The 23694-nt window shown below is 40.4% G+C and overlaps 1 protein-coding gene across 9 annotated transcripts in view; it reads left to right on the top strand.

The window, feature by feature from the left end:
- Nucleotides 1-23694, top strand: part of LOC105495194 (receptor tyrosine kinase like orphan receptor 1) — a 410216-nt gene that overhangs the window by 220637 nt on the left and 165885 nt on the right. For 8 of the 9 annotated variants that reach the window (XM_011764482.3, XM_011764483.3, XM_011764488.3 and 5 more), the window contains one exon: nt 17444-17515. In XM_011764482.3, coding sequence (XP_011762784.1) covers nt 17444-17515 — 72 coding nt within the window. Of the gene's footprint in view, nt 1-418; nt 8153-17443; nt 17516-23694 lie in introns of those variants that run through there. The other variant, XM_024797050.2, reaches the window with a different exon arrangement.

Below are 23694 nucleotides of genomic sequence, written 5' to 3'. Positions count from 1 at the left end.
GTAGAAGCCAGTATACCATCACTAATATGGTTGTCATGAAATGCAATGACCCTTCTCTTTTCTGTCACCTGTCTCGCTTGGCTAACTCTACCACTCACATTTCATGATTCAGTGCGGAGAACATGATGTGACGATAGGAAAGGAGAATGTAAACACCTGTAGTAGTGTCTGTCTAGTGTGACCAAAATCCCTGACCTTATATTTTAACACTGTAACTTTTGGGAAGAATTTCTTTTGATACGTGTTTCTATTTTATGAACTTAAAAACAACCCACAACCCTTGTATATGTCAGAGTCTGTTAGTGCTGTGTGATACATTAAATAGCAGAGAATGGAACAAATATCTGTGGAATAGGTTAATTATTATTATTATTATTTATTTATTTATTTACTTATTTATTTGAGACAGAGTCTTGCTCTGTCGCCAGGCCGGAGTGCAGTGGTGCAATCTTGGCTCACTGCAACCTCCGACTCCCTGGTTCAAACGATTCTCCTGCCTCAGCCTCCCGAGTAGCTGGGATTACAGGTGCATGCCACCACGCCCAGTTAATTTTTGTATTTTTAGTAGAGATGGAGTTTCACCTTGTTGCCAGGATGGTCTTGAACTCTTGACCTCGTGATCTGCCCGCCTAGGCCTCTCAAAGTGCTGTGATTACAGGTGTGAGCCACTGTGTCAGGCCAGGTTAATTATTTAATGCAGACTTCTGCTCAGGGTATTTGTGTTTAAAGAGATGGACTGTATAGACACATTGTAGTAAAAGGCTTGGGTTACTGGTAGTTTAAACAGAAGCCACTGATGAACAGGGGAAGAACTATTGGTTCAAATTTAATTTGGCATCTTTTTAGGGTGACATTTGGCACATCACCCTCTAATCCTTGGTTTTGTCATCACTAAAATGGAGATAATAACACATCAGCAAATGTTTGTGAAAATGTATAAATGTTCTTTGCAAACTATCATGGATAGATAACATGTTGTTAGTATGACTGCTCTGCTAACGAGTGTAGACTTTGCTGAAGTTCTCCTCCTCCTCTTCCTGCCTCTTCTTCCTGCTCATTACCGTCACAACTACCCTTTATGAATTTGTGAGCCATTAGGGGTAGATTCTGCATCTCTTAACTCAGGTCTTTTTCTGCCTGCCAGTCAAAGTCAGCAAATACTAGATACCTAGTAAGTGCCCAACATGAAGTATATAAAGATCAGTATTCAAAATATACAAATATGGATATGCAGTGATACCTAAGGGACTGTTTATACTTCCCCAAATTAATATGGCTCCCTGGGGCAGAAAAACCTTTTGTCTACGTAGCTAATGTCTACTCATCCTTAAAACTCAACTCAAAGGTCAGTATCCCTTGGCAACCTTAGATGTTCATTTGTTACCCTCCTACCTGCTCTTATGAGGTGCTCTTTCTGTGGAGTTCCATAAAACCCCGGCATACCTCATAAGAAACACTTGTCATTTGAAAGAGGAATCTTTGAGAACTGAACTCTTTTTAATAAAAATTCTTCCATTTTGCACGTGGTATAAAATTTTAAGAGTGCAAAAGGATGTACAGTAAAACATCCTTCTTGCCCCTGACTTGCAACCACCAGTTCCCCTTTTCTGGTGTAAACACTGTTCCCAATTTTGGGGCATCTCTTTTATAGATATTTTATAAAGATGTATATTTATACATGTAAGAATATGCATACACAGCATACATAATTCATATTATACATTCCATGTATATCTGTGTATAAGAACACACAAGCACGTTTTTGTTTTTGCATAAATTATATTGTGGTATACACACTATGAGTACTTTGCTTTTATTTTTAAACCTAATGATTTATTTTGGTGATTGTTCCAAATACAGTACGTACAGTTTCCTTGTGTTTTATAACAGCTGCATTGTATTTCATTGTGAATTTTGAATAGCCATAATTCATTTAGGTAGTCTGCTATTGCTGGACAAATAGGTTGTTTCCAATCTTTTTATATTATAGACAATACTGCCATGAAAATGTTTTAACAATATCATTCCATATATGTTTGAGGGCACCTGTCAGATTAAATTCCTAGAAGTGGAACTGGCGTTCACACAGTTATTAACATTTTAAATTTTCATAGATATTGTCAAGTTGTACCAATTTGTGCTGCTTTTGATATAAGGGTTCCTGACTGTTCATATCCCTTTAAATATAGTGAGTTATCAAACTCTTCATATTTCCAATCTGATTGGGGAGAAATAACATCTCATTGAAGTTTTAAATAACATTTTTATATTATCAGCGACGTTATCACGTTTCATATGTTTAAAGACTACTTATATTTCCGTATCTGTAAATTGTGCACTCATATCCTTTGTCCACTTATCTATTTCCTCCTTGGATTCTTTTTCTTACTGATTGGTAGGAAATTTTGCTTACTATATTGTAGCCCTTTGCCTTTTGACCTGCAATAATTTTGTCTCCCTAGTTTGACATATGTCTTTTGATATTAATAACCCATTTATGCCTAAGTGGCAATTTTTTGAATTTTTGCAATCAGACCTTGGCGAGGACTTTGAGCAGTAGGATATCAATAATTCTCACGTGCTTAGCTTACAATAATGGAACATGAGGCATAAATGGTTAATACGGTCAAATTTATTACCTTTTTAAAGGCTTTTTGATTTTGTGTCAAACTTTGAAAAGGTCTTTACACTACAAGGACCTTGAAGCAGCAGGTCAGAAAAAATGGAGACAATGGAGAAGGCTTGTGGGGAAAGGCCCAAAGAAGAGGGGTCCTCCTAGTGGAATAGCTCACAGTGTGGGAGAGCTATGAACTCAAGGGAGAGGTAGTAAAATGAAACTCATTGCATTGCTTCTCTCTCCCAAGTGCTTCCACCAGCCACAGCAAATTCCCCCAAATACCTCGGTCATCCCTGACTGAAAATGGATGACCACATTCCATATGGGAAAAGTATACACCACCTCTGAACATCCTCTTAGCAGCCAGAGATCAAGTTGCCCATCTCAGAAGAGGATACACAGGAGCAGACAGGATGCCTCATCCATCAAGTGCACAGTAGCTTTGGTCGTTCCTGTTCATTGCAGTTGACTGGAAAGGCCTCTTGAAATACTGATAGCTCTGGGAGGAGGGAGAGCCCTCCCTTTCCACATATGAGCAGATCTTTGGCAAATCCAAAGGAGGGTCTTGCATTTTTGTGAAAGTTCCCATGCCTAGGTTGTTTGTAAAAGCTGCAGGTGGAATGCCATTTCATTTTGGATGTAGATATCGACACCTGGCAACCAAGTCGAACTGTTTCCATCAGATCTAAAAGCCAAAACAGTCTTGGCAGATTGATGGCTAATGAAAAGGAGTTGCAAAATTAATTACATGGAAAATTATTTTTTCTAATAAGAGAATGAAAAAATACGTATTGGATTAGGGAATGACTTGAATCACCAAGCTTCAATAGCAGTTGTTATTAGCTGAACTCTGTACTTTTTGATGTGAGAATATCATTCTTCCCAGATCATTGTTTGAAAGAGACCTCCTGTACTTTTGCCTCTCTCAACTTTAATTAAATGAGCTGCCAACACAGGACCCTGTCAGACTAAGATGACTCACTCTAGCAGGCAGTTCTCCGTAGCGCTTCACAGCAATGAAAGTAAGTTCCTCACTCCATTTGTCTTTTGCCTTTAGTTTCTCAAGCTTATTTCTGAATGCATACGGATTTTTGAAGTCTGGGGTCAGTTTATTTAGTGGAAGGCTATGGGCTTTGCAATCAGGAAGACTGGATTTCAAATCCTGGCTTTGTTAATCTATGGCTTTAGATTAGTTCTTAACCTCATTGAGCCTTAGAGTTCTCATCTGTAAATGGACATGTATTATCCACAAATAATTCTGTATAGCAGATTACCCCAAAATGCAGTGTCTTAAAACAATGAGCATTTATTTAGCTCAAGAATAAATGAGCTATTATTTGTCATTATAGCTATTATCAAAAAAGATTAGTTAGGCAGTTCTCTGATCTGGACTGAGCCAAGGTGATCTCAGCACATCGTATTAGCCAAAGCAAGTCTAGATTCAATGGTACAGAAATATACTCCATCTCTTCATTGGAGGAGATACAAAAAGATGTGGTTACAGGGAGGAATGAATTGTGGGCATTTTACAGTCTACTACACTACCTTATAGGAATAAATGTGATGACATAGGGAGCATGCAGCTATCATATCACCTATGCATTCAGAAAACGTCTATTGAATACCTACTATGAGTTCGGTGCAACATTGATACTGTTAGTAATGTAGAAGAAAGTAAAATCTCATCCCCAGCCTCAAGAAGCATACAATCTTATTAAAAAGATGTGCCCCCAAAGAAATTGTAGGTCACATTACAAAGTGCAAAGTCTCTTAAGAGTGGAACAGATAAAATACCGTGGGGTTTCAGAAGAGGGATAAATTAAACTAAGAGGCTCTGGGAAGAGACTCTGGTCCCAACTTATGCTCTGCTAACGTTTTCCTCAATTTAACTTTAATTCTTGATCTCCCCAGGCTATCAGTAATGACATGGTGCAGGAAACCCAGTTCAGACGGGCGAAACATTTTAAACTGGTACAATTTTAGGCGAATTAAGTATTTGAACATTGCCAGCCATCCAGATGCTATACGCTCAAGCTAATATGGCTGGAGCAAAACCATCTTACTATCTTGCAGGATAGTAGTAATCCTCCTAAATTTACCTCTCTGATTGAGATAATTTCCACTAATCCAGGAGTCCCTCAATCCCATTAACTTAAATACTTGATTTCCAGGGACAGCCAGAAGGTACAAATTATGCTTTCAATATACTTTTCTGAAAATAGTTCTTTTTTTCCCCCTTTCACGCCTCACAGTTTGGAGCTTTGAAATAATTGAATTAACAGTGTGCTAGAGGGGGTTAGACAAAAACAAAAACTGGGAAAGGGACTTTACCAGCAGTGCAGTAGAGAGCCTGAATGGAGCCAGGACTGGCTGAGGAGAGATCATGGCTATGTTCTGGCAGTTGGTGACATGTCAGGGGACCTTAGGCAAGTTCTCTGCCCGAGTCTGGGTTTCTTCAAGTCCAACCCAGGGTATGATTATCTCAGGCCTTGATCCTTTGCATGTGGAGTCATGAGCTAATGTCTGTTCTGTGTACGGACTTTCTTGAAAGGAAAAGTGCTACCTAAATACAAGGTACTTGTATTACTCTAAGGTGCTTGGAATCTTAATAGCTTTCTCAACTGCAGCCAAAGTGGGCTTCTCTTTGTAAATGCTTTAAGTGATTGAGAATCAGGGCTGAAAAGGGGTTTGTTTCTCTCCCCATCTATGCCTAGAGTAGGATGGCTGCACATTTTTAGGGCTTGCCCAATTTGCCCATTTAATGGAGGGATCCACAGACATCACAGCCATTGAAATCCTATGTAAAATAGAGAATGGCTAAGACAATACTACACTGCTTTTTGCAGGAAAATAATTTTCTATGTAAAAGTATAGTTGTCTAATTCAGTAGTCAACTAATTAAGAGAACCTTCAAGTTAGACATAAATATTTGACTTTGAAAGACGTTCAAGAGGTACCAGTTTTGTTGCTGGTTAATATTCATTGAGCTGTCTCAATGTTGAGGTTGCTGCCCATATTGAAATTTTATGATAAAAAGAAAAGTAACATTTTAGTTGGCTAACTCCTTTTCCCCTAGACTCTTAAATTACATTAAAGTTCTCAGTTCATTTAAAGCTTTTTGTGTTTTTCAGTTATTTTTACAGACATATTATCTGGGTTTCCCTACCCTGGTGATTTGCAGAGGATCAGTGCTAGGCTGCAGGTTATATAAGACTCACCTAGGGAGATTCAATAGTTTAGAGACAGGGGTTCAAAAATCAGCATTTTTTTAACATGCTCCCCAGCTGAGTTTGGGAATCACTGCATTAAACACCCTTCAGGCTGTATCTATGGTTAGTTTCTGTATCTATGATTAGTTTTTTTTTAAAAAAAGTCTTGACCCAATTGTGAGAGCTGCTACTTTGCTAAAAGTTTACCATTTGCTGGATACTGAAGTCATCTCCAAGTATTATCCTAGTTAAACCTCATAACAGTCCTGCAAGGTCATTATTATTATGCCCATTTTATGAATGAGGAACTGAGGTTTAGAGGTGTGAAGTAATTTTAAGCTGGTGTGTAACAGAGCTGGGATTTGTGTTTGAACAACACAAAGTTGACATCTTTCATCCTTGTGCTGAACTGCCTCCCATCTAACCTATTCCGGGATCACTTAGTAGTCAGGCAGGACACAATGAAAGCATGAGACGTGACCCTCCCTCTCAAGAAGGTTACTCTCTAAGAAGAATGAAAGGAAGAACATACTCACTGGTGCCCAAAGGAACATAAAATTAAGTGAAAAATTGTAAAGTAGAAAATTAGGGTAATTCTAGAGTTTTTTTTTTTTTTTTTTCGTCTTTTCAATAGTAAACTGAGTATCATTGAATTAGGAGGTTTATTTTCTTTCCTGTTAAATTACATGGTTGTTTTGCTGTGATTTGAGCATAGTGTGAATCAGAAGCATCCTTCTGTTTGAGATCCTGACATGAAAAATATTTTTATTGATATTAGTGTTATAATCTTTCGAGGAGATGGAATTTGTGCATCAACATATTCTGTTTTACATATTCTATTTTGTCATTCGCCTCTAATCACACAGGTTGGAGCAGAAATAATTTAACCTGTACCTAGTACCACGTTGAATGGACAATTATTTTATCTTTTGCAGGGGCTAAGTGTAAATTAGAAAGACAAAAGGAACCGAAAGTTTAGAACGTCTTAGACAAGTATGTTAGGCTAACCCTCCATTCCCAGCAGATATTTATGTTGCTAAGGAGATAAAAGCAAAAAAGACTCAGTTTTGATTGAAGAGTCAATTTAGGAGGTTGATATGGTTTGACTCTGTGTCCCCACCCAAATCTCATCTTGAATTGTACTCTTATAATTCCTGTGTGTTGAGGGACCCAGTGGGGATGGTTTCCACTGTACTGTTCTTGTGGTAGTGACTAAGTCTCACGAGAGCTGATGGTTTTATAAGGGATTTCTGCTTTTGCTTCTCTCTCAGCCTCTCTTGCCAACGCCATGTAAGAAGTACCTTTTGCCTTCCTCCATAATTGTGAGGCCTCCCCAGTCATGTGGAATTGTGAGTCCATTAAACCTATTTTTCTTCCCAGTCTCGGGTATGTCTTTATCAGCAGCATGAAAACAGACTAATACAGAAATACAGATGTATATATGGCCAGGGCCAAATCACTAAAACTGAGGGAGGCATTCCCTGTTTCCAATAGAAGGCTCCTTTGAGTATCCAAGTTTGCAGGCAAAGACAGGTATGTGATTATCACAGGTGAAGATGTACCCACTGTAGACCATCTTTTCTATGAAGATCGGAGTCTTTCTTGGGGAGGTGATATCCTCACCAGGTCTCAGCTCACTGTTTACTTGTGGTGGAAAATTCTGTTTTATTCAAAGGAGGAAATTAGATTATCCAGGATCCCATGTCTATCTAAATATCTGGTTTGCCATAAGCCACGTAAGGCTCATCACCAAAATCTTTGGTCAGGACAAGATCCTCCAGGACTGTGCTAAGCCCTTTGTCCTTCCCAGGTCCCTATCACAGCATTTGTCATACTATACTTTAAGTTTTTGTTTACTTCTCTGTGTTCCTACCAGAAAATAAGCTCCATGAAGTAAAAAACTGTCTCGATTTTGTTCACCATTATATCCCAGCACCTGACTAGCACTTAGGTAATCTGGAATGGAATAGGTGCTCAATAAATATTTGTTAGATGGGTGGATGGACGGATGGATGGATGGATAAATCAATGAACAAACGAATGAATTTAATATCATTAAACTCCAAATGAACATAAGGAGTTGTGTAGCTCCTTGTGGCCATATAGTTTTCCAAACTGTTTGCTAATACACTATGGCTTTAGGAAACACCCAGTATAACTTCATTTCCATTGTGTATAGGACTTAACCAGGACTTCCTTTGTTTTTCAAGAGTCAAGAACAAACTCTCAGGCTGTCATGGAATTGCAGCTGTGAAAGCATTTTCCTTGTGTCCGTTGTTTCTTTTGAGTGGCATGTGACTTCGAATTGGCCAGAGGCAATTAGTAGGTAATAGACTTTTATTATAAAATGGATTATAGAATATGAAATGAAAATGTACGTGGGCCATACAAAGGGGAAAATGAAATGGCAAACTCCATAAGACAAAGACAGATGACACAGAAGGTTGAATAAGAAGAAAAAATTGCCTGGAGGCACTTTTCAGGGGAAGCATGTGTAAGGAACGGCATTCAAGTGGAAATAGGATAAAAAAGAATAACGTTTGTTGATGTCATTAGAAACCTGAGGTGTCCACAGCTACTGAAAGGAAAGGAAATGGAACCTCTGTAGGGAGCTGAGACTAGTTTCTGAGGGAACCATTCTTCAGTATGCTTCCTCCCTTTTATACTCTGTCTTTGCCAGCTTCTTCTGAGGCCAGAAATAAACCAATTCTTTTATTGTACTAAGCATCCATTGAATCCCCAGTGGCACCATGGATGAATGAGGGAGTGTTAACTTTGGGTTCACTCATTTGAACTTCTCCTTGCGGAAGAGCAAGATATGAACCATTTTGAAATTTCCTTTAGGACTTTCCACTATCCCTGAGGAGATCCTGCCTCCTTAGTAACTAGTTGGGATGTTTCTTGTCTTTAACAAACAAACAAGCAAATAACAACAAAAGAACTAGAAGGCCCCGGATTGGAGAAAGTTGCCTTGGCTGTGGTGGAGTGAGACCATTATTGAGTTATTTGCACTTCCTCCAATGTGCCATGGTCTTTCTAATACCTAGGTCTCCTCTTAACCCAGAACAATCTTTCAAAGGACCACCCTCCTGTCCTTTGGGATTCCTCCTCCCCAAACGGGAATATGTACTCTTCCTAAGTGATGTCTTAGAACCCTGTGCCTACCTCTGTTGTAGCTCTTATCACATATTTACTTTTAGAGCCAAGCCTTATTTTAAAAATTAAACACATTTCCCAGTGTATTTGCTTATTATTGCTTCTTACATACAACTCCTTCCTTCTAAATGCAGTTTCCTTTTTACAGGAATAAATAATGTAGCATGGAAGTCTATGCATGGGTTCATGACAGCTTTATTTGTAACAGCCAGAAAATGGAAACCACCAAATGTTTGCAGCGAATGGTTAAACAAAGTGTGGCATGTCCATACCACACAGCAATAAGAACAAACAAATGATTGATACATGCAACAAAGTAGATGAATCTTAAGGGCATTATGCTGAGTGAAAGAAGCCAGTTTTTAAAAGGTCACATACTAAATGAGTCTGTTTATACAACATTCCTGAAACAACAGAATTACAGCAATGGAGAACAGATTAGTGGTTGCCAGTGTCAGGAATGGTTGGGAGGAGGGGGATGGGTAGGACTGCAAAGGGGTTGCATGAGGGAAATCTTTGTGGTGACAAAGTTGTTTTATCTTGACTGTGGTAGTGGTTACTCGAATCTACACTTGCAATGAAATGGCAGAACTATATACACATATTTTAACAATGTCAAATTCCTGGCTTTGACATTATACCATAATTCTGTGAGCTGTTAACTATTGGGAGAAATTGGGTGAAGGGTATGCAGAATCTCTGTGGTCTTTACACAGCCTTTTGACGTCTTATGGAGACGTTTCCCCCAACCCCACCCAAGTCCTGAGTGGACTTTCAAGAGTCCTAGCAGCTTCTCTGGACTGTTAGGAGAAGTATTTCTAGGCCCTTCCCACAGGTAAGGCCGATCTCCCAGGCTCTAGTAAAGGCTTTAGGCAGGAAGCTCAGATTTCGCTCTGGCCTAGGGCTACATCTTGGATTATTAAATGAACATTAAAACTGCAGCCCCTAGACCGGAGGGCCCATATTCATAGGCACCTTCAGCATCGGCTTCCACTTCCTATTACCCTTTTTGGCACCAAGAATTTCCTTTTCTTTCCATCTCAGCTATGCATCATATATTTCCTTGTGACATTTTATTCAGTACTCTTCATGTTTTTAGCCTCGTTGTGGTAGGGGGGTGGCTAGGGGATGGGGAGGCTGTTTCTGTCAGGTCTTATTGGTAACCCCATCACACTGTTTATAATTGCCTGTTTGTGGTCATGTACTCATCTCCCACCAGACTGTAAGGTTTTAGAAGGGACCAGTTCAACCTTTTTTTTTTTTTTTTTTTTTTTGAGACGGAGTCCTGCTCTGTCACCAGGCTGGAGTGCAGTGGCACGATCTTGGCTCACTGCAACCTCTGACTCCCTGGTTCAAGCAATTCTTCTGCTTCAGCCTCTGGAGTAGCTGGGATTACAGGCATGTGCCACCACACCCAGCTCATTTTTGTATTTTTAGTAGAGACGGGGTTTCACCATGTTGGCCAGGATGATTTTGATCTCTTGACCTCGTGATCCTAGCCTCCTAAGGTGCTGGGATTACAGGCGTGAGCCATCGCGCCTGGCTTGGTTCGAGCTTTTTCATCCGAGTTCTTACACATAGAAAGTGCCAATACATATGCATATATAATGAATGAACGAGTGAATCTCTATAGTTCTGTGGAAGAGAGCCCAAGTATGATAGTTTTAAAGTGAGATAGTTTTCAAGAATACAGACTATTTTTATTCACTTTCAAGATGTGTGTCATTGTGGTGCTTTTTGTAGCATAGTTTCTTTACATACAAGAACTGCATGTGATCTATAAGATGAATTTAACAGATTTAGAAAGGAGAACAGTATCTCCAAAGAGAAAATTAAAAAGGCATTTAATTGTAATTCAAGAAATATTTCATCTCCTCCCTTTATGTGCTCTGCCATCCTTTGGGGGTTTTAGAATTGGTGAAACAAGCATTGATTGTTGAGGAGCTTGCCCTCTGGTATTGGTTTTCCAGCTACGTACTGCAGAGCTTAGAGTTCCACAGGGGACCTCTGGGGCTGAAGGGGGTTTAAGCCAGGGAGCAAGTGGTTATGTCTTTCAGCTCCTTCCCCCATCCCCCATATGGCACAGTTGAAGATACTCTGACTCTGCTCTCAGTCTTCCTGGATTTGATGACGATCCCCCTCCCTACCCCGACAAGCTGATAGGGCAGCTGCCTTCATATCTCTGCCTCAGGTTCATCAATCATGAAATGAAGGTAATAAAGGTACCTACCTTTTAGACTGTTGAAGGTTGAGAAGATCTCTGAGCACAAGCAGAGTCTTTTGGACTTTGACAAAACCTAGGCACCTTTTCCTTCCTTTTTTTTTCTTTTTTCCCCCTGCAGATCTCACCATATAAAAACACAAATAATAGCACAAATGTTGCTATATTATGAATTTTTCTTCAACAAAGTACTGGATTCATCACATATATAATAATTATGCTGATTACAAAGTAATTACATGGTTAAAAAATGATTTCATACTGCAATATAGGTAATGTGACTGTAATTGAGCAGGGGTTTAAGGTTGCAGGATGGTGCCATCTTCTTTCTTTGTGATTATATTGATAATTTTATTTAGAGATTACATCAGAAATCCAAATTTGAGGTCACTGAGGACTAGAAGATCCTTGTAGACATTGAGCATAGTACCTTCCAGTCCTGACTATCCCGTAAAGAATGAAGAAAACTCCAAATTTTCTCTCTCCTCAGTAAGTCAGCTGAATCCCTAGCGTGGAGAGGCCCCCTCCTTCAGGACCCCAGATGTGGGGCAATTGTGAGCGTAGGGCTAGAGCATGGCTCAGGCTGACTGACCTCCTTGCACTACTGGGGAATGTAGCCTGCCTGTCCTTTTAAGTTACAGCAGACTCTTACTTTTCCAATAGGCGCCTTTGGTTAAGGCAATTTAACTGGCTATGGGCTTCTCCACTGAGGCACTATGGAGAGGAAAGAAACAGGGCTAACAGCCTTCACCAAACAACGTCTAAAGTAACACTGAGAACCAACAGTCTCAAAGCCATCAGCATCTTTGATTCTTTTCCCACCACCCTCCAAATGATCACACGTGGAGGCCTTCTTTTGCATAGGAAGAAAGTGTGCCCCTTCTATGTGACTGACCCTGGCTGCTTGGAAATTCCTTGAGTGTCTCTCAAAAGTTGGCCTCTGAGGATACATACCACATCTTATGGCTATACACAGCAGAACATGCAGCTCAGTGAGAAGTCAGCACGTATTTCCTTTTGAGCCTCTAAAGTCTGGCTCTATCTTAGAACTTCTGTGATTTTGGCAAAGCCACTTCCCTACCAGGGGCCTCACTTGCTTCATCTGAAAAATGAGGAGATTGTATGACATAATGTTTTTTAAAAATTTAAAACATTGGAGCATTTTCCACAGTACCTGTGAACACAACAATATATAAAATAGATAAAAGTAGAGTTGTTCCTTTTGAAGGAGGATCTAGAGCCTGTATTCTTGTCCTCTGGAACCCCAGATCCTCTTATGTTCCTCTATAAATAGCTCCAAAAAATCCTGTGGCTCCAAAGAATATAATTTGATAAATATGTCCTGGGCCTTGAGGGCCCACCCAGTTATAACATTCTAAGACTCAGTGAGTGGTCAAGAAAGGCACTGGGGTAGCCACTTGCTTCTCTTGCATTCAGCCTTTGCAGCTACTGGACTGGCCGCTGGTTTTGTGAGTTTGTGCATGCCTGTGTAACCTCACGCATCACTGAATCGGGGATACAGGATGTGGCATGGCTGGGAGCTTCTTGGAAGGGCTTCCACATCCTGTGAACGTTGGGTCTCTACCTGCCAACTGCTGAGATGAACCAGTAATCCTTTCAGAGAGCACAGGCTTTTATCAATGAGGAGGATTCAAGGCTTATTTTTTCCTTCCTTCCAAATAACACTCCCACTGTTGAGGCTTAAATACCAAAACCTTATGGTTTGCAGAATCAGTGCCAAAAAGTCAATCCTCCGAGAAACTGCAAAGATAATAGCTCCTATTGATCAAATCGGGAGGAGAATAGCTTTTGAGGTTTGCCCTCCTAAAAGAGGTCGAGAAAGATAAGGGCTGGAGTTTTCTTAAACATGCTTGGTTTGCTCAAATTGGATAAAACCATATAAAAACACTTATGTTCTTAGAGAACTGGTGACCAATTCAGGAAAACCTCATGAAATGAAAAGATTGGCTTGGATTAGTGAGGCATGTGAAATGCAGTGTCTTTCTAAGAGCATGGTAAATGTGTTGTTTCAAATACAGACAGTGACTTATTAGTTAACCAAGTACATCCATGCAGAGGATGGCCACTATCTGCCTTACTAGACAAAGGAGAGGTATGAAAGCCCTGGAGTCTCTATGCTGGACACTGTACTGGAGCCTTTTGGTCCTTTATTTAATCATTACCTCAGTCCTTTGAGATGGCTTTTATTGCTCCCATTTTATGGATGAGAAAATAGAAGTTAAATGATGTTCAGTAACTTTCTCATGATCACAAAATTAATAAGTGTCAGACAGTAGTATTAAGATCTAGGTGTATACTTCCATTAAATATTCTACTGTCTTCTAAATGGCACATACACATTTGCTATTACCATGATGCTTTTGGTGAAGAGAGGCTGCCAGGTTGGTGGTAAATATACTTGGAAACGTCTCATGCTTTTGCCAATGGTGAGGCGAATAGGAATCCATCAGTGAGGTTCCTACAGGGCCAAAACTTGCAGCCATGTCTCTCTGAAGCCACTGGTGGCCATGGAATTGATGGAGTTCAAGCTGACATGTGCTTGATTTTTCTCAAACTTCAGTTTTCCTTTCAGTGAAGAAAAAAAGCTTATTAAACATCACTTTGTGAGGGGAGATTGTTAATATTCAACTTTCTATATAAAATAATCAGCCTTTATTTTTTAAAAATATGGCCTTGGAAGATAATATTTTTCAGGGAAGTTATTCATATTTTAAACTATTTTATCTGTTTTTATTATCATTTTATCTGAGAAGCTGAACACGTGGTTATCTAAAGGAATGGATCTTGAGGCAGCAAACAAAATTCCCCAGAATCAGCACAATCACTTAATGATCTTGTGAACTGAAATTATCTTTGCTACAGCCCAAGAACTGAGTGGTAATTAGTGTCCAGGGACACGTGGGGAACAATTTCACTGTTAGCGGTGCCAAGAATCTATTCATTTGTCATCGGTCCCAAATTATATTCAATCAGCAATTCAACTCAGCTTGGAAAAACCAAGTGACATATAGCTAACTGTCTATAAAATTAACACTGTAAAATGAAACCTAGATTTCTGGCAGTTTCACTGTGAGCAGCAGTAAGATGAAGCTATGAAAATATTGCATGTAAATGCTGTCAAGGTTCCTCTTAATCCCACCACTTTCCAACCTATGCTTCCTTCCCTGAAATGCCGCCTTGACTGCCAACCTTCTATTCCCAAGCTCCCCGAAGTCTGGGTGTTGGAGTGTTTGATGAGCCTTTTCATAGGTGAACCACAGCAGTCCATAATACTACAAACAAGGGCTGTCATTATTGAAAGAGCCAAAGTGGGTGGCAGCAGCATGGGGCTCAGAGTGGAGCTGGGGTTGGAGTCATATGTGGAAGGCCCTGAAATGTAGACAATTAGCTCTTCCTGGGGAAATCACCTGCACGAAATACCCATTCCCCAAACAAGGGGTTGATAACAGAAGCACTGCTTTCCACTGTGGCTTTGTATTAAGCATTTCTCCTACTTGGGTAAAAATTTCTTTTTGTTTTCATATTTTGGAATTAAGATCCCTGCCATACTGCCTATCTGACTTCTGGTCTCCTTAAAAGAGTCTATGCTATTTTTGGCTCAGGACGTTGGAGGAAACCAGGGCCATTGTAGGTGGGGAGGGTATGTGTGGTTCGTCTACTTCTTTCCCACCTGCTTCTAGGACTGGGAAAGAGGTAAGCCAAGGAGGTCTGCACAAACCAAACAATCCTTTTGTCTCTGCTGTGGCAGGGAGATAAACTAGAAGTACACCTTTGCAAGGTCTCAGTGGGTCAACATCCTGTTCTTGTTCAAGCTTAGTCAAGGACGATGACATGTGGCCATTTGGCAGACAGTCACCATCAGTAAATATGGAAATACAAAAAATGTGCTTATCTCTGTGAAAAGGTGAGGCCAGAGGTAAGGTGAAAAAAAAAAAGCCAGGTTTCACAGGCTTGACTACTTGTCAGCATGGGCTGCCAGAAGGTGTGGAGTGCTAGAGTCAAAGAGACCTGGGTTTGAATTGCAATTCTTCCACTTAATAAAGTTCATCCTGCATTCTGTCTCAGATCCATTTTTAGTGGCTACCTAGAGCACTGTGCTTAAAGCACTGTATGACAGATCCCAGGCTTAACAGGCGAACAGAGCCATGATTGATTAAAGATGCCTACACTGGATTGAAGCGGGAGGGATTGACAACTTGTATGCCTTATATCTAATGACCCTGGGTCCTCCAAGGTCCTGTCCAGTCCTAATATTCTCTTCTGAGTGTGTGTGTGTGTGTGGGCGTGTGTGTGTGTGTAGACATAGCCTAAGGGAAAGTTAGTATAACCCCATTACAATATATTAATAGCATAGCTTAAATTTTCAAAAAAAAAAAAAAAGAACAACAAACATTATTTGTATATTACAGTCTATTATTTAAGAGTTTTAACAGCCGGTAAGTACTTCTAACAGTCCGTAAGTACTTCATAATGTATTATGTCCTTTAGATTATTGATTTGTGTGTTTGCTTTAATTCATGATGGCTTTGAAAATTATCTTTTAAGTTATTTACCGCAAATGATTCTCTATATTCAAATACTTAGCTATCATTTGTCTTGACCTAAAGTTCCAATGTAGAGAAATGAATTTCTCTGTTCACAGAAATGCTACCAATTCCAAACACGACCCGTGAAGTTAGTTACAGGAGCAATGTTGTTCTTCCATAAGAAGGCTATTAAATTTATTAGTCTAAGACTGGTCTTTCAACAAGAAAAGGAGTTTATGTTTGATTATGTGTGGTCATTTCTGCAGATTTGTTTTCTTGTTAATGCAGTATTTTAGGGGCAAGGTGTATTTTGCCCTTGTTCTTTTTTTTTTTTTTTTTTGCAAGTTTCATTTCTATTTTAGATTCAGAGGGTACATGTGCAGGCTTGTTACAAGATTATATTGCATGATCTTGAGGTTTGGGCTTCCACTGATCCCGTCACCCAGATAGTGAACATACTACCCAATAGGTAGTTTTCCAACCCTTGCCCCACTCCCTCTATCCTTTTGTAATTCCAGTGCCTATTGTTCCTATCTTTATATCCATGGTACCCAAGATTTTGCTCCCACTTATAAGTGAGAACACATGATATTTGGTTTTATGCTTCTGTGTTAATTAGCTTAGGCTAATGGCCTCCATCTGCATCCATGCTGCTACAAAGGACATGATTTCATTATTTTTATGGCTACATAGTATTCCATGGTATATATGTACCACATTCTCTTTATCCAGTCCCCTGTTGATGGGCACCTAGGTTGATTCCATGTCTTTGGTATTATGAATAGTGCTGTGATGAACAGATGAGTGCAGGTATCTTTTTGGTAGAATAATTTATTTTCCTTTGGGTATATACCTTGTAATGTGATTGCTGGGTTGAATGTTAGTTCTATTTTTAGCTCATTGAGAAATCTCCAAACTGCTTTCCACAGTGGCGGAACTAATTTACATTCCCCCAACAGTGTATTAGCATTCCGTTTTCTCTGCATCCTTGCCAGCATCTGTTATTTTTGGACTTCTGTTTTGTTTTGTTTTTTGTTTTTTGAGATGGAGTCTTGCTCTGTCAGCCAGGCTGGATTGCAGTAGCACCTTCTCAGCTCACTGCAACCTCCACCTCCCGGGTTCCAGCAATTCTTCTGCCTCAGCCTCCTGAGTAGCTGGGATGACAGGCAAATGCCACCATACAGGGCTAATTTTTGTACTTTTAGTAGAGACGGGGTTTCGCCATATTGGTCAGGCTGGTCTCGAACTCCTGACCTTGTGATCCACCTGCCTCAGCCTCTCAAAGTGCTGGGTTTACAGGCATGAACCACTGCGCCCGGCCTGACTTTTTAAAAATAGCCATTCTGACTGGTATGAGATGGCATCTCATTGTGGTTTTGATTTGCATTTCTCTGATGGTAAGTGATGTTGAGAGGGTTAATGTAATATTTTACATTTTAATTTTCAAGCCAGTGTTTTGAAGTAAAAATCTTCAAATCTGGTCCATAGATTGTTCATTTGGATGGCATCTAAAATGCAGGCACCTCTACTGGCAGCTAGAACCTCCATTCCAGTCTAATAAGCTATGGGATTGCCGTGGTCTCTCTCCAAAGGCAGGTCCTTTGGAAATCTCCTGTAATGCTTCGAACAGCCCATAAGTTACTATATTTAATATTGCCCTTGTCTTTCTCCCTTCCCTTCTTTTTCTTTTCAGAAACAGAGCTGTCAGTCAGTGCTGAATTAGTGCCTACCTCATCATGGAACATTTCAAGTGAACTCAACAAAGGTACACGGTGGGGGCACACAGGGGAGGTGAGGAAAGAGGTGGGAAACTCTGTTTTTAATTGTGGCATGACCTTCTTTGAAATCAACTGTTTTTCAGATCACTGCAAGGAGGTGGGGGCCAAAATAAATCCCCAGCTTACTTTGTGATCACTTAACATTGAATTACTTGGGATTCTATTATTTCTGGAGAGTTTCTTTCCCCCCTCGTTCCTTTCTCTTCTTCCTCTAAAGTGTTCCACATGGCAAAAATGCTTCAAGATGTGAAATAGGGTCGTTTCTGACCTTTCTGACACTACCTCTAGTGGATCTTATTTAGACGATTTGATTCAGCCCAAGCCAGGATTGATCAGAGCTGTTTGCTCGGTGACCTTTCATGATGAGCATTTGATGTGCTTGCAGGGTTCAGGACCGAGTATCTGGAATGTTTGTAATTGCCTGTGCATAAGGACGGCAGCTTCCTTTGTGCACGTGGGGAACAGGTTTCTGCTAGGAGATTGTTGTTTAGCATTAATTAAGCCCCACCATATGTTAAGCACTGGGTATTTTATGAAGACCCTATATCCTGGAGTGGTATACCAGGACACATTCAAAACCCCTGCAGTCTGGCTCAATCTGCCTTTCTAGCCTTAGTTATCTTTATTCCCCTTTATGCATTTCCAGCCAAGTTTCGATTTCTTATATGTCCTGTGCTTTTCTGCCTCTCTGCTTTCATCTTTTCACCTGGATTGCCTTTCCTTCTTTGCCAATACCCATTCTCCCGCTTTTGCAACGCAACAAATTACTTCTCCTTCAAGACCAAGCATAAAATTTACATTATCCGGTCTTGTCTAATCCCCTCCAGCTGAAAGTGGCCTTTCCCTCTTTGAAACTTCCGTAACTCCCTTCTCTGTTCTTCTTTTCACATTTTCTACATGATATTATGATGATTTCTATACCTATCTCACCTCCCCCCACCACTTTTTTATTTTTGAGACGGAGTATGGCTCTTTCGCCCAGGCCGTACCGCAGTGGCGCTATCTCTGCTCACTGCAAGCTCCGCCTCCCAGGTTTACGCCATTCTCCTGCCTCAGCCTCCCGAGTAGCTGGGACTACAGGTGCCTGCCACCGCACCTGGCTAATTTTTTATATTTTTAGTAGAGATGGGGTTTCACCATCTTAGCCAGGATGGTCTCGATCTCCTAACCTCATGATCCGCCCGCCTTGGCCTCCCAAAGTGCTGGAATTTCAGGCGTGAGCCACCGTGCCCAGCCACCTCACCTCTCTCACCCTTAAGCTTAGAAGTTCCTTGTAGGTAGGGGTTTTTTTTTTTTTTTTTTTGGTCTCCATCACAAAATCTAGTACAAACTCTTATTTGTAGGAAATTCTCAATAAATATGTGTGGAATGATGAGTCACATCTTACCTGGTGAGAAGCCATAGCCATACATATGTGTGCACATACATTCAGCAAACTTACTGAGTTTCTACTTTAGTTCAGGCATGATTCAAAGTTCTGAGATTACAGTAGTAAAAGGAGCTCAAAAATCATTGTCATAAATGGTCTTTTATGATCAGCTCTCTATTGCCTACTGATATGGTTTGGTTGTGTCCCCACCCAAATCTCATCTTGAATTGTAGTTCCCATAATCCCCACGTGTTGCGAGAGGGATCAGGCGGAGATAATTGAATCATGAGGGTGGTTTCCCCTATTCTGTTCTCATAATAATGAGTTAGTTCTCATGAGATCTGATGGTTTCATAAGGAGCTTCCTCCTTTGTTGGGCACTCATTCTCTCCCCTGCCACCCTGTGAGAGGTACCTTCTGCCGTGATTGTAAGTTTCCTGAGGCCTTCCCAGCCAATCAGAACTGTGAGTCAATTAAACCTCTTTCCTTTATAAATTACCCAGTCTTGGGCAGTTCTTTATGGCAGCATGAGAACAAACTAATACACCCACTAATACATTCACTGTAAGTTGTATTTCCTCTCTGAGAAGAGATAAGTTTATTTTATAAAACAGCAATGGGTGAGGTTATTTTGCTGGTTATACTTTACTAGGCACTTTAGGATGGTGGAATGAAGTGAGATGTCTTTTCACCTTAAATCAAAGGACATTTAGAATATTTTTTTCTATTGTGAAATTTGACCTGACATTATTTTTCTATTAAGTATTAAATCAGGCACTACATGTTATTCCTCTCCACCTCCAGCACCAACCATAATGCCTAGAAAGCAGAAGATTTTCAACGAATATTTATAGAATATGTTTAATGGAAAAGAAGAAATAAAAGACCCTGAACATTAACTTAGTACCTGCTCTGTGCCAGGCACTGTGCTGGGTGCTTTCATGTGAACTTATTCTGCAAGTTCCTTATGGTGCCAACAGAAAAATTATATCATTGCACACTGCATGTTAGTGATCAGATGGCAATAGAAAAGCATCAGTGTGTGCTAAGAAAGGCAGCAGAGTCAGCAGTCTAGAGCCCAGCCTGCCAGACTTGGAATTTCTACCAGACCAGCACTGTAATTAGTAGTAGTTGCCCATCAAGAAAGAAGTGTGTCAATAGTATGAACCTGCTGACTGAAGGGAAAGATAAAGGCAGGCCCCAAACTCCTTTGTTTGTTCAACACAGACTTTCAGAGAGTGTGGATGGCTTTCTGGAGGTGTGAGGATGCTTGGCATCATCTTTCTCTAGAAGGTAATTAGTGTATATTCTTTAATTTCCATTTTGAATGAGAGAGGAAGATCATTTGTTAATCAAAACCTTATTGATTCCTCTGCTCTGGTCTAGGAACTCTATGAAAATTAGGATATAAAGACAAACTAGACAAAGGCCCCTGTCCTCCATGAACTCAGAGACTATTTGGAAAGACTGATCGCTAAATGCGTAATCAAAGCCTTCTGGTCAATTTGATAGATTGAGCTTTCAAGAGACACTTCTTCCAATCACAGAGATACTAGTGAAATACACAATGAAGAAAATTATCCATTGCCAGGCTGGTGCACAAAGAGGTGAAATCCCTAGGCTCCAGAAATGAAGAACAAGTTCAATATTAGAGCAATGATCTGTGAGGAGGAATTAAGCAAAAGAGTCCATGATAATTTGGAAACTATGTGTATTCCCTGGGGCCTGGAGTTTCGGTATCCCATGGGGATAAGAATTGGAGCCACAGGAAATAAACTTCCTGCATTAGGATATGAATGAAGAATGACTGGCCTAAGTATGAAATAAGGAAAATTCTGCTGAGGATGTGATTACAGAAATCTATCAAGCACCTTGGGCCATTGGGATCACCCATGAGAAATCAAAACCTCAGCCTGTACTACATGTGGGAGTGGGGTTGGGGTTCTACTCAGGTATTGCACAAGCCACAAACCAAGAAGGTAACATAAAAACTTGGCCTGGAATTGATTATACTAGGAGACACTGACAGCAGCAAACCTAAAACCAGCTCTTAAAAATGTCTCAACATCCTCATGCATGAGGGTTTTCCACCAAAGACAAAACTTTAAAAATGAAACCACAAAAAAAAAATGGCAAACTCCCGCTGATGTTGAGCTTACTTTAAAAAATTATAATGCCTATAAGAGAGGGGAAGAAAGCCACCATTAGTAAGGGTCAGCAGACAAAACACATGGAAAAGTTCATACCTTAGAAACTAAAAACAGTGGACCAATTTGAGAGAGTATATATGTTTAAAACGTTCCATGGTGAAAAAGTAGAAACCCTGGGGCAAGTGCAAGATAATATGACAAAAAAGGCATATTTCAAAAGAACTAAATTAAAATTATATGATTGAAGAATAGAGCTATGGAAATTAGAAGTTTATCAAATGGGCTTAAAGTGATACACTCAGGTCAAGAATAATAGTGGTCTGGGAGATAGGTTTGAGATAATATGGTGGTTTAGAAAATGGACTTGAGCCAGGGTGACTGACTAGGTTTGAATCTTGACTCCACTGTGTGTTTCCTGTGTGACTTTTGGCAAACCTCTCAACCTGTCTGTGCTTTGGTCTTCTCATTTGTAAGATGAGGTAAGAAAAGCACCTACTGCATAGAGCTGTTGTGAAAATTCACCTGGCCAGCAAATCTGATAAATTCATTGGAGAGTAAGAAGTGATAGCTGTTCTGGGTTAATATGGTTATTACTTTGAGCTTGATATTAAAATATCATGGGTACTTCGACAGTCTGGTAAGGCAGGCATATTTTAGGGTTGGGGTAGATACCTTAGATTCTGATAAATCATCCCATTCTGGCCTTCCACACTTGAGTGTTCATTCATACAAGTGACATACTTCTTAGCCTGGCAACACAAGATTCTCCATGGTCTTACCCCTACTGATTCTTCTTACCTTACCTCCAGTCCCTATACTCAATATTCAATTTATTTCAATAACCTGCATCCAATTCCTTAAACATACCATTCTCTTTCCAGCCTCTGTACCTTTGTTCATGCAGCTTCCTCTGACTGGGTTTGTTCTTCACTTGGCTAACTCCTCTTTTACTTAAGCACACCTTTAACATTCCCTCCCTCCCCATTTCTCTACAGTATCCCTAATGGACATACTTCTGAATAACACAGGCAGTATTCCTTCCTTGGTGGACCTCCTGGAGGAAGAGACAGATGATTAACAAATCCTTCCATCAACCCCTTTGACCATGCCATCAACAGTGCTCCAAATTATGGGGTACCATATTAGCCTATGTCTATCTTGATCAGAATCCTTACCTTGCTGTATTGAAATTATCTATTTCATGCTGCCTCTTTAAAGTCAAGGTTTGCCTTATCTATTGCATAACACCATGCAGTAGGCAACATGTAGTAGGAAACATGGCATTAAATTATTTGGGTTCAAATCCCAGTTATGGTGCGTAAATGCCTACCAGGTGTGAGGCACTTGCTAAGCAGGTTGCACGCATCATTTGAATTCACACCACCCTTTGCAATAGAACAGATAGGCAATTGAGGCTCATTTGGGCTAAAGGGTTTGATGGAGGGGAAGTGCCAGGATTCCCACCAAGACCTCAGGGCCAGGTCCAAGGACCATGTCCATTGTGACAACTGAGTGCATTCATATCCCCTCCTCTTGTGGGGCAAGTTCCCTCACGTGGAAAAGCAGTAAAATACAATCCATCTCTTGGTGGGCTTTAATGCCTTCCTCTTCACCCAGCTGCTCTGGTCCACCCATCAGTTCCACTGCAGCTCCCCAGCCACACTCAGTTCCTAGTGTTCCGTTAAATGAGTCCAGTCACTGGCATTAACCAGTTACCTGTCTATCCTTTCCAACAGGAAATGAAATTTAAAAGAGACAAGGCCACCCTGGAAGAGCCGCTGAACGCTACTATTGATGGCTCATGGGGCTAATTTCTGAAACAACTGCTTCAGAACCAAATACCGCCTAAAATAAATGGATCTACAGGGGCTCAACCTCAGCTTCCCCATAAGAGTGTTGGGGTGGGTGTGATGAGGGCCTCTTTCCCCTTCTACCATACTCAGTCACAAGAGGTCTCAGAGGTTCTCTATAGAAAGCTAAATGTTTCTTTTGGAGAAGGGGCTGGAAATTGCTCCCATAGGCAGCAGAAAGGGAGGGAACCTACTATTTAAAAAAAAAAATACTGAGGCCTGTTTCCAGCTGCAAATAGTTCTCTGTGCTGACAGACTATATATATGTGTGTGTGTGTATATATATGTGTGTATATATATGTGTATATATGTATATATATGTATATATATGTGTGTGTATATGTGTGTGTGTGTGTGTGTGTGTGTGTGTGTGTGTGTGTGTGTATGTATATTTTGTCCTGGTTTGCCTTTTCAAATGGCTTTCTCTACCAGGTTGGAGCTTTAGTAGGGAAGTGTGCAGTGTGGGGCTTATAAACATGGGCTCTAAAGTTACTATGACTCTGAGCTTCCCTTTGCTCACCTGTGGATAGAGGTATATGTATCTATTACTGTATTAGTCCATTTTCATGCTACAGATAAAGACGTACCAGAGACTGGGAAGAAAAAGAAGTTTAATGGACTTACATTTCCACATGACTGAGGAGGCCTCACAATCATGGCGGAAGGCAAGGAGGAACAAATCAAGTCGTACATGAATGGTGGCAGGCAAAGAGAAAGCTTGTGCAGAGAAACTCCCATTTTTAAAACCATCAGATCTCGTGAGACTCATTCACTATCACGAGAACAACGCAAGAAACG

The sequence above is a fragment of the Macaca nemestrina genome, chromosome 1, assembly GCF_043159975.1.
Source record: "Macaca nemestrina isolate mMacNem1 chromosome 1, mMacNem.hap1, whole genome shotgun sequence".
NCBI lineage: Eukaryota > Metazoa > Chordata > Mammalia > Primates > Cercopithecidae > Macaca > Macaca nemestrina.
This window is presented reverse-complemented; position numbering and strand designations above follow the sequence as displayed.